Source organism: Perca flavescens, chromosome 2 (assembly GCF_004354835.1).
Source record: "Perca flavescens isolate YP-PL-M2 chromosome 2, PFLA_1.0, whole genome shotgun sequence".
NCBI classification, from domain to species: Eukaryota; Metazoa; Chordata; class Actinopteri; order Perciformes; family Percidae; genus Perca; species Perca flavescens.
The window spans coordinates 24743321-24754351 of record NC_041332.1 but is presented as its reverse complement, the minus strand read 5'-3'; the positions used below and the strand labels follow the sequence as shown (position 1 = coordinate 24754351).

Sequence of the window (11031 nt, the reverse complement as noted above, 5' to 3'; positions counted from 1 at the left end):
TGTTAAGTACATAATTCCATATGTGTTCATTCATAGTTTTGATGCCTTCAGTGAGAATTTACAATGTAAATAGTCATGCAAATAAAAAGGAAACGCATTGAATGAGAAGGTGTGTCCAAACTTTTGGCCTGTACTGTATAATCATAGTTAACTTCAAGCTCCACAATATGCTGAAATATTTAATTTGATAGAACCTACACCCTAACCTCCATAAAGATTAAATGTAAACATGTTCACAGCTTCTGTTGCTGAGAAAAGAAAAAAAAAAAACATTTGTATGGTGGCCAGATTTATGTTCACAGCCTGCAGCTACAAACTGTCAAATGGAGCAAAGCTACAAATACTGACTTGAAGCGAGCACTTTACCCAGACTATATCCAATATATGTATGTGTCCTTTGGAAAATCTTTGGAGCTAATAAGAACGAATCATAGCCCTACTATTGAGACTGACTTTCAAAAGACCTGGCTTATAGCCTGAGATCCTCAGGCAACGGCCCTATTTACTGTTCCATTGTCCAGACAAAAGATCAGGAAGGACCATATTTTTGTTTCCACTTCCCTGATGAACAAACTGCCTGAGAAAATGCAGTTTGTTCAGTCTGTCATTTGAAATCCGCCCTCATACATACTCACTCCCCGGCTTGTCCTGAAGTTTCATCCATTACATGTTCTTTGTTTTATCTGCTTTTGTTGTTTCCTATTGAGGCATTATTCATGTATTTTGATTAAATTGTCAATGTAATTGTGGTTTTATACTTTAAATCACTAAAATTTGTTTTGAAAAGTGCTATATTAACCAGGTTTATTATCATTACAATAAGGTGGGGGCTTTTTTAACCCATACAGTTTCATAATGATCACCTTTTGTTCTTCCACATCTTCCTCTGTGTCCTCTCCCTCCGTCTGTGCCTTTCTTTTGGAAGGTGCGACAGAACTGTCAAATGAAGCTCTGCAAAACACAAACAGTGGAAATACATTCCCTGATTCTGTGGCTTAGTAAAGCACAAAATCAACATTTTAGCACTGACAATGACAGGAAAAAACTGGCACGCAAGATGGACAAATGTTTACGAAAATATGTTAAAGAAGAAACGAGGGGAGCTATTGAATCAAAGTCAAAAAGTGAGTGTATTTAATCTGCTCAATATATATAAAATGCACTGTAAAACCTAACAGCCCATCTTTATAAAAGAAGTAATTTAACATAACTTAAACCTCCCAAGAAGTTGGAGTGACTCATTCATATGAATTTAACCTAACTCAAAAATTAATTGTTGAAGTAATAACTGAGTTGTTTTGAGTACACTTAAATTTGTGGGAAAGTTTAAGTATTGGTAATATTATTCCAGTTTGTTCAATTGACTTAATATTATTAAGTCCTGCTTAATAAAAAAAAAAAAATTCATCATATTGTTACCATATTGTGAATATTAAATACAGTAAAGCTTAAGTCAAAAGTACAATTAAAGCTAAAATAAATGGAAAATGGGAGTTTATAGACCATAGAGCATATAATTATGTATTATCCTAAATATCATCAAGCCAGACAAAGATTGATGTCACAACTTGGTGAAAACCAGATGACATTAAATTGACATGATATACTGCATTTTTTGTTTTCTTTTTTGAAGATAAGTGGGTTATTAAAGAAGAAGAACAAGTTGACTTTGAGCACGAAGTGCCAAAAAGGCATGCAAAAAGGTCCCGCAGGAAAAATTACGAATCCCACTATGGCCACGCCAATACCCGCCCTACGAAGCAGCTCGATTGGTTGGGCATTTCACCTCGAGTGGTTAAGGTTAGGTTTGAATTGGTCAGGGGATAGGACCTGTACACTTAAGCATGGACGCCTGGCCAATAGTAGTATGTGAATGCTATTGAAGGGCGGGTCTGGCCATAATGGGAAAAAAAAACACTGCGTCCTGCAGCGCTGAACAGAGAAGACGGTTCCACCTGTTTGCACACGGCACAGGAATAACGGCGAAGCTCGGAACAACCCCTTGCACTGCTGCAGGACACCGCTACACTTTTGTCTTCCATGCGAGGTAATGCTCTGTTATTTTATTAATAATACTGGTTTGCAAACTGTTTGTCATGCTGTTTGAATTGTAACGTTACTAAGTTAGCTAACTTGCCAGTTGTGCAAACATGCACTAGCTTGCACCAAGTACTGTTTTAGTGGTTCAGACATTTTTTTTACTTGAAAAACTGTTACTTGGATGTCGCTTTCAAACTCGTTCGTCAATTCAATGTTAAGTTGGCTAAGTAACATTAACGTTAGTTTGTGAAAGTTTTATGTTAACGTTAGCAAACTATGTTGGCTCGCTAGCTAGCTAATATGCCCACGTCTTTTTTCTTCTTTCCAAAGTAATGTTAAGGCTATCTTTAACGTAACGTTAACTGATGTTACATTAATATAAAATAGCACAACAAGGACATTACCTTGCTAACTGTTAAACATTAGCTATGTAGCTAGAGAGAGAATGTTCATGGAAATGTTAGATGTTATATGGTAATATTAACTTTACATGCGAACTATTGCTGGCTACAGCTTAGACTGGGCTCGATTTGGCGCTTTCAGTCACGTTCTCCACTCAACGAACATTATTAGGAAAATACATTGGTGAAAATATGTAACGTTATTCAAAGCAAATAGCAAGGTTAACGGGGGGCTAACACACTTACAGCTAACGCACTTACACCCAATTAATCCACAGCGGTTATAAGACATAGCTATACCTTAAGTGGTGAATAAGCAATCACAGGTTGTTCTTACTGCAGGAATAAGCTGCGTATCACTGTCTCCAGAGGGTCTGGCAAACTATGCATTAGGGCTGGGCGATATATCGATATTAAAAATATATCGATATATTTTTAAATGAGATATGGAATTAGACCATATCGCATATATCAATATAGTTCAAATGTGATCCTTGCTCCCATAGATATATACACAGATGTCGCCTTGAGGTTCTAAACATACGTCAAAACCGCCGCCATCTTGGAACAGGGGTGCGAAGCATTCAGATCAACGCTAAAGATGCCGGACTTTTGTACTGCTTAATTATGTTCGATAGAGGAAATGAAAAGAACAAACAGCAATGAATAACATTTAACAGGTGACAATGTGTTTTATGATTATGTATGCCGCCTTGACCAGCAACCTGAGCTCCGGCGGCAGCGGGGAGGCGGAGAGCTCCGTGGCCGGCCGCAGCGTCTCTTCCCCGGAAAAACACAGCTTTGCCTCGCTGCTGCGCCGGGTCCCCGCTGATCCAAATCGGACCAGCCAAAGACAGAGTGGTGATCGGTAGGATCTTACACGTAGTCCAGGACGACCTGTATGTCGATATCGGGCGGAAAGTTCCACTAAGTTTGCCGGGCGGCAGGCGGACGGAGAGAAGCTACAGCGGGGCAGCAGAGACCGTCTGCAGCTGCAGGATCTGGAGCTCAGTGCCCGTTAAAATGACATGTAACGCATAAATACATACAGAAATAAATAGTGGAGGAATGAGCCTGGACATTTCAGTCTGTTTTAAACTTCACCTTGAAGCAGAAACTCTTAGTTCAGAAGGGTGAAGTTTCCGTTTGAACTCAGATCTGTGAACCGATCATAATAAATATTCTTTGTATTAACACATGAATTAGTTTCTTTGTTTTGTAGTCGATAGTTCATCTTTTAGTTTACTTAAGTGGAAGCAGTATCAAGTGGAAGAATGGGACTATAAACCTAGGCTTACAGGCATGAGGCATTACATTTTGAACAAAGTAGATTATATTAATATCAAAAGCTTAATTGACCTTTGGAACGAATCACAAATATGGAGCTTTGATTTCAAAAAAGGTACTCCTGTTATACAGTATTTAGGTTTACATTTTATTGTTATTTGAACAGCTGAGCATTTAATCATGAACCAGGTGAAGAAACCGGTTTATTATTTATTTGATTTTGCAACTGTCTCTATGAAACTACTTGTGACATGTCATATTTGATTTTGGCTTTGACTGAACATTTGCTCTCACTTTGCGGAAAAAAATATCGGGATATATATCGTATATCGATATTCAGCCAAAATATATCGGGATATGACTTTTGGTCCATATCGCCCAGCCCTACTATGCATGTGCGTTGTTTTTCCCTAATTCCGCTTGCAGAATATAGAGCCACACAGAGTGCTGTTCTCAGATCTGCACGTTTTCTCTCACATGTATCGCAGAGGCAGCCTGTGCGACGCTCTGGATCCGTGCGTTTTGGCTGTTGCGGGAGTCCCGGAACTGCTGGTGCCGCAGCTGCTGCTCAGAGAGGGAGGACTGCAGGTAGAACAAGTCTGCAAGTCTGTCTGAAGAGGCTACTGCCTAGACTTTGACAAACGTGGGCAAACTGACTGTTGTAATTTTTTTTTGACTGGTAAAAAACATGTGGAAATGTAAATTGTGTTTTTTCTAGTGCCTTAAAAATACAGTTATTGAGACATTACAGACTATCATGGCCAGTATTCCACAATTTCACCTTTACCTTGCCTGTATAACAACTGCATGTGTACATTTAGCACTTATAACTCATTGAAGGTACATTTGTCAAGAGTACATTCTGAGAAAAGAATGGTAGGTAGAGTGATTTGACTATAAATCCGGCATTTCATTGCCCTGTGTGTGATTTTAAGCAGCCATTTGTTGAGAGGGACATGTTTATTCATTTAAGGGGCCATCTAAGACAGAAAGAAACGGTGCCATGTCCATTTAGGGCCTGCAAGTTTCAAACAAATGTTTACTCAACATACAATGCACACAAGTTCAGAGAACACCAACATGCATCAGACTATGATGTGGCAGTCATAGTGCAAAATGTCTCAAATGTTTCCCAGGATATTGACATTGAACATGATCCAGTAGAGCTTTCAGATGAAAATTAAACTGTCCCGGTAGCAGGCAGTAGTGATGAGGGATTAACAGAGCAGTTACAGTACAATCTGGCTGCCTTCTTCTTAAAAATGCAGACAATTCTCCATGTATCCATGAGGGCAACACAGGAAATCATTGAGCATATGGATCAATTGTTTTCACTGTCAGAAACAGTTATCAGAGAATCTCTAATCAAAATACTGGAAAAACATAACTGCCCCTTTACTGACACACTTGTTAGTGAGATTGTCCAGGCAGTTTCAGAGAGTAATATATTGTATAAATCTGTTACCTCTGAAGGACCACTGTCAACAGCAAAGAGGAGAAAGTCATATTATGAGGATAAGTTTCCATTTGCCAAGCCTGTAGAGTACCTTATTGAGTCGTCACAGCGTACATTTATGTATGTGCCCATTCTCACATCTTTGCAGTTGTTGTTGAAAAAAACAGATGTACTTGAGAAAGTCCAAGAAACCACTTCACAGTTGCCTGGACAGTATTCGTCATACTGTGATGGCTTCTATTTCCAGAAAAATTAGCTTCTCTCAGATTAGGGTACAAAATTATCAATAATTCTATATGTTGATTTTGAAATTGCAAACCCTCTAGGAACATCAAAAAAAATACACAAAGTATGTGCAGTTTATTGGACATTAGCTAACCTGCCAGTAAAGTATCGCTCAGCACTCCACTCTACTCCGCTGGCTCTTTTGTGCAACTCAAATGATGTACGGCAAAGGTTTTTGCACCTCTCTTGAGTGACCTAAAAACTCTTGAGAAAGAGGGTGTTTACATTGAGACATTTGGTCACTGACCCAGACTAGACCTAGACTTTTATGCGCGAAAAATCATGATTTATCGTAAACCTACTTTTTCTAACTTCTCCTAGACCGTGTGACCGATCTGCACGAAACTTGGTCGGTAGAATCTCCAGACCAACTTAACAAAAAGTGATCAAAATAATATTTATTGGATAAAAATTGCACAAATTACACACAACCAAATTTGTGTAGCTAGCTACGAAAACACAAACTTTGCCATATCTTAGCCAAAATGAATGCTATCAACCTGAAACTGATTTTTGTTTGCCATGACCCTCTGGGGTTCCCAACCAAATTCTATGAATGGACCTCACATACCAAATATTACACACATCGACCCCTAGGTGGTGCTATGATGTCGTCAAACGTGTTTTTGCCTATAACTCCCACATTACAAATTGCATTAGAAAACCTTACATCCACATGTTCCTTGAATCAAGCTGAATCACAGGATATGGGCCACGCCCATTTCTGCTAAGAAGTTTTTTCACAATATCGCGCAATGTGCAAAACCAACTTTTTCTAACTCCTCCTAGGCTGTACGTCTGATCTCCATGAAACCTGGTACCTAACATCTCCAGATGGACATGACAAAAAGTTATCAAAAAGAACTTTGCTACGTTAAAGTATGTGCAATTTACAACCAAACAAATTTTCGTATATAGCCACAAAACACTAACTTCAGCATATCTTGACCAAATTAATAGGTATCAGATCTAAACTTGGCATTATTGTTCGACTTCCGACTCCGAGCCGCTGTACCAAATTTTGTGAAGATCGGCCAGGGGACGCTATAATGAACGTAGACGTGTTTGGCAAATAAGTAAATGTATTTAAATGGGAAATTTTCAATAGCACTAAATGCAATCATCACAAAACTTGAGATTATTTTTCTACATGTCACTCTGTGGTTCTACACCCAATTTGGTGATGATCTGCCTTTAGGAGGCGCTATAATTGAGGAAGAAGTGTTTTGGCCTTTTACTCGAATGGGAAATTTGCTATTGCATTTCACTTTTGAGACTCTTTGGACTTTGGAACTCGCACTTAGTGAAATTTCCATCACGCTTTGGGTTTTCCTTTCGCGGGTTCCGTTTTCGTGGGCTCCACGTGTCATCAGGGGCGACTTGCACCGGGGAGGCTTGGACCCCGTCATACCTACTTGCAGTTCTAGTTTGATATTGCTTCTACCTGTAGGTAAAATGACAATGTTTTCTTTTACATCATTAAGCTTTTTGTAAGCTTAATGATTTGTACAATTACACTCCCACACCCTGAACATGTATTCCCTTTTCAGGATGAGTTGGAGGCAAACCAGGATGGAGCAGTGGCTCTGGTGGCAGTGGTGAATGAAGAGGAGGTGCCTGCTGGAGTTCCCTTTGAAACTCACCATGTGTCAATTGTCCTTGAGGATCAGGTTGTAATGTCCCACAGATCTTGGACTGATTCACTGGTGATTTTGTTTGGACTGATCTATGCCCTTCATTTGAGCTATCCTGAGAAGCTAAGTGGCTTCTTTGAGTTCATCCAGATTGTCCTCTTAAACCTTGATGATGGAAGAAAGCAGCTTAAACCTAAGTTACAAGCCTTGAGAAATGAGCTAGAGTAAAGGTGTTAACATGTTCTTTTGTTGAAAGTCAGTAGTGTTCTGAAAATTATCTTTTGGCTTGCATGCCAAAGCTGTTTCCGTTTCGATTTCTGTGTTGAAACAGATTCTGGTCTAAACAATTACAACTGGGTTGGTTGGCTTTCTACTTAAGCTGTAGTGAGAAATGCAAGCAACGATTAATAATGTAATGATTTCAGTTTAAAGGTATTTTTGTACTAGATTTCTGTGTTGAAACAGATACTTGTCCACACAATTACATCTGTGTTGGTTGGCTTTCTACTTAAGCTGTAGTGACAAACACGGCACTAATTAATATTGTAATGTCTTCAGTTTAAAGGTATTTTAATTTTGTTTTTATTTTTATCTGAGTGTTAATTTCATAGTGTTTCTGGCAAACACGTTATTTCTTTTGAAAGCTGTGGACATTGAAATGTTTTATTATTGTTATTCAGCATTCAACTAAATAAATAGTTTAAGTTGTGTCAGACAATTGTGTTTATATTGTGTTAATGCCACTTAAAAGGTTTAAGGCAATCGGTTTCCTCAAATTAATTGAGTAGTCACAACCGAGTTTAAAGTTGTCACAACTAATACATAATACTTTTCTTTAATGGAAATAAACTGAGTAAATGAAACTTAAGTTGTAACATTTGTATAAAGAAGATTGATCTAAGTTAGTCTTACTTGAATCAGATGAATTCTATTAACATATTTTTAATACGTTTGGAGAAATGCAACATTTGAGTGACATATACTTGATAGATATAAGTTATATAAACTGAACGGAATTAGTACTATTAACTTTATTTAACCAAGTCATCTTAACAATACGTAATTGAGTTACTTGGACACAAATCAAATATATTTTTATGCTTAAATTTTTTGAGTTAATAAACTTAAATTTTTTTAAGGCAATCTGTTTCCTCAAACGGTTTGAGTTGAACTAACTCATCAGGTTTTACAGTGTGGCTTGAACTAGAAGCTTTTGTGTACACATGTAGCATATTAAAATCTTTAACATTCCTCCTTTCAATTGCACCCCTCCTTTCTTCTTTTTCTTAAAGATGCAATCTTATACTGACACCTAGTGTTTAAAATAGTTACTGCAGTCCAAATTCAAAATACTGGAGAGTCGTCTCCCCCGGCCCCTCCTCCCTAGACTCGAAGTTTACGGAGGTTGCCAGGCTGAGAACGCAGCATCCAACAATGTTGCTAGACGCTAGTCTCACATAGCCAGACATTACTCCACAGCGCAGTAGAGTAGCTAACGTTAGATGCTGGCTATGTTGACAGTCATAAAAGGTTGTGCCCACGCGGAGCTCTGTACCTGACTGACAACCCCCCTATCTCGGCCTAAAATGACAGCAACAACCGCTAAAACAGCATGACCTCACTGTCCTCTCTACCCGACTGACAGACACACTTTCTTGGCTTAAAATTACGGCAATAACCACTAAAAACAGCGCAAACTAACGGTCCTCTCTACTGTATTTACAGCCACCCTTTATTGGCTTAAAATTACTCACCGTTTGTCGGCTACAGCCACTGAACAGGCTAGATTCAACACGTTGTAAACAGCTGTGTCCTGCCTGCCTGATCCTCCGGTAACGTGCCGCCGTTAGACAGGACCAGTCGGGATCACTTCACTGGCTGTGTCTCAATTATTATTGTGAGTAACTAACTTGAATACTCTAGGTTACTCAATTTGAGTACACAAATGTTGAAAAGACTGAAAATGCCCATCCCTATAGCCATGATAAATTATTAAGCTAATGCTTACCTGTTCTGGAGGGAATTAGCCAACTCTGCATCCTTTTGGGCTCTAAGCTGTCTTCATCTTTCAAATACATCTCCAATATTTACCAGGGTTTTGTTACGTATGCACCTTTAATACTGACCTGTTTGGGTAGCCATTTTGCCAATTTACGAGTTTCAGTTCACCTCATTAATTAAGAAACTGTGCAGAACATGGGGAGAGCTAAAATGCAACACGTGTACTCTTTCCAAGTTTCCCTTTACTTTATTAATGTTTCCCAATCGTGCCCTGATACACGTTTTCCTGTAAACATCCTTGGCATTTGTTCACTGTTCTGGGGTATAGCTTACCTGCATGATTCTCTTGTCTCCTCTATCTCCTTTAGTTCATCTTTACTGTTAAGGACAGCTCCGATACTGTCTGCGCTTTCAGCTCCCAACTGTGGTCAGACAAGAATGAGAAAGTCAGTGCAAAGTCACATATTTTCAAATTCTACTATGGTCTCCTTTATTATATAATGTATTGTTGTACTGAACGTTTTCTGTCTCAGTATTTTGTACTGCTGTTAGTAGCTCCAGTTTTAACAATTTCCCTCGAGATGAATAAAGTTCCATCTTATCTTACATCTTTTACATATAACGTTACTCTAAATTAATGTTGTTAGAGTTCCCTGTAACGTTATATGTATCCTAACTGACATGTCATGTAACGACGTCAATTGTGTTAAGGTTAACGTTAGCTATAGTGGCTCAAATAGCTTCAACATGCTGATGTTACGTTCATTTATTTACACTCGATGGCGAAACATGCGGATATATCAGCTAAATTATCATCACCCATGTGTGTAACGTTATTTATGCAACAGTACTCCATCCTTGTTCACCACACAGTCAAAAATGTATTTTCATTACAACAATTCTGTAATCTAGCAGCGCCACAGTTGATCAACAGATAACGTTAGCTATAGCTTACGCTAGCCCACTTAGCTAACGTTAGCTACTTGCTAACAACAAGAGGCTCGTAGTCCACTTGCCTGTTGAGCTAAAAGCTGCCGCCTAAGTTTTTGTCGCTCGCGGATCTCTTGCAGTCGGCTGTTCATTTCTTTAGTTGCAATGTTTAACTGTCTAAGTACCCTTGGTCGTTGTTACATTAAAGCGTTTCATATAAAGGTGATTAGCTAGCTAGCTATAACAGTAACTTATATTATTAGCAAACAATTGGCCAGTGTAGCAGTGTAGCCGGTAAGGTCACAATGGGTGTACTCGTTATGAACACCGGGGCGCTCGGGTTCGTTTTGGAGCCTTGGCGACGTAAATTAGCTATCGCTAAGTGTTAAAGACACCTGGTTGCGACCATAGACATAATGTCTTTGGTTGCGACTGCTCAATGGCTGTTGTCTCAATAATGTATACTGAAGCGCTTTTTTTGCACACACGACAGTCTTGGCAGCCCGGTTTGAGTGGATCACCCGGCGAATGGAGCAGTGTATCGATTAACTCCGCCAACCTGGGCGAGTTTTGGCGTACGCCGGTGTAAATTAAGAGTCAACACTTTTGTGATAGAATAGACGCGGCGTGATTATGTCACCAGATAGGACGCTTCTGTTTGACGTTTCCAAATTCCTCCTCCAATCAGATAATACCATGGATACCATGATGGATAGCCTACTACTTTGGACACTAGAGGCGCTATGAAGTCCATTTCAGTCTGCATGTCATCAAAGATTCTCAATCAGAGACGTTCATCTTTGGATGTACGATCTATGTGACTTGCGTTAGATAAAGTAGACTATGATAAGAGAGGTTAAATATAGTGTAGGTTAGTGTTAAAGGACATTTCTTAAAATGACAAAGGTCATAAGCATGCGCCTACGCCTTAATAAAACTTGCTTTTCAGTAAACCCAGGCAATTAAATAAGCATTTTGGTCATTGTTGTCTCAACAA

General features: G+C 39.0%; 1 protein-coding gene across 1 annotated transcript in view; it reads right to left on the bottom strand.

Annotated features, from left to right (window-relative positions):
* The window catches only part of mettl14 (methyltransferase 14, N6-adenosine-methyltransferase non-catalytic subunit), a 22690-nt gene extending 12053 nt beyond the window's left edge, over positions 1 to 10637 (bottom strand). The window contains exons 1-3 of the mRNA XM_028598198.1: positions 10121 to 10637; positions 9438 to 9526; positions 864 to 951 (exon numbers count right to left, since the gene is read on the bottom strand). Of these exons, the coding sequence (XP_028453999.1) occupies positions 864 to 951; positions 9438 to 9526; positions 10121 to 10186 (243 nt within the window). The 5' untranslated portion in view covers positions 10187 to 10637. The remainder of the gene's footprint in view (positions 1 to 863; positions 952 to 9437; positions 9527 to 10120) is intronic.
* Positions 10638 to 11031: the final 394 nt, after the last annotated feature.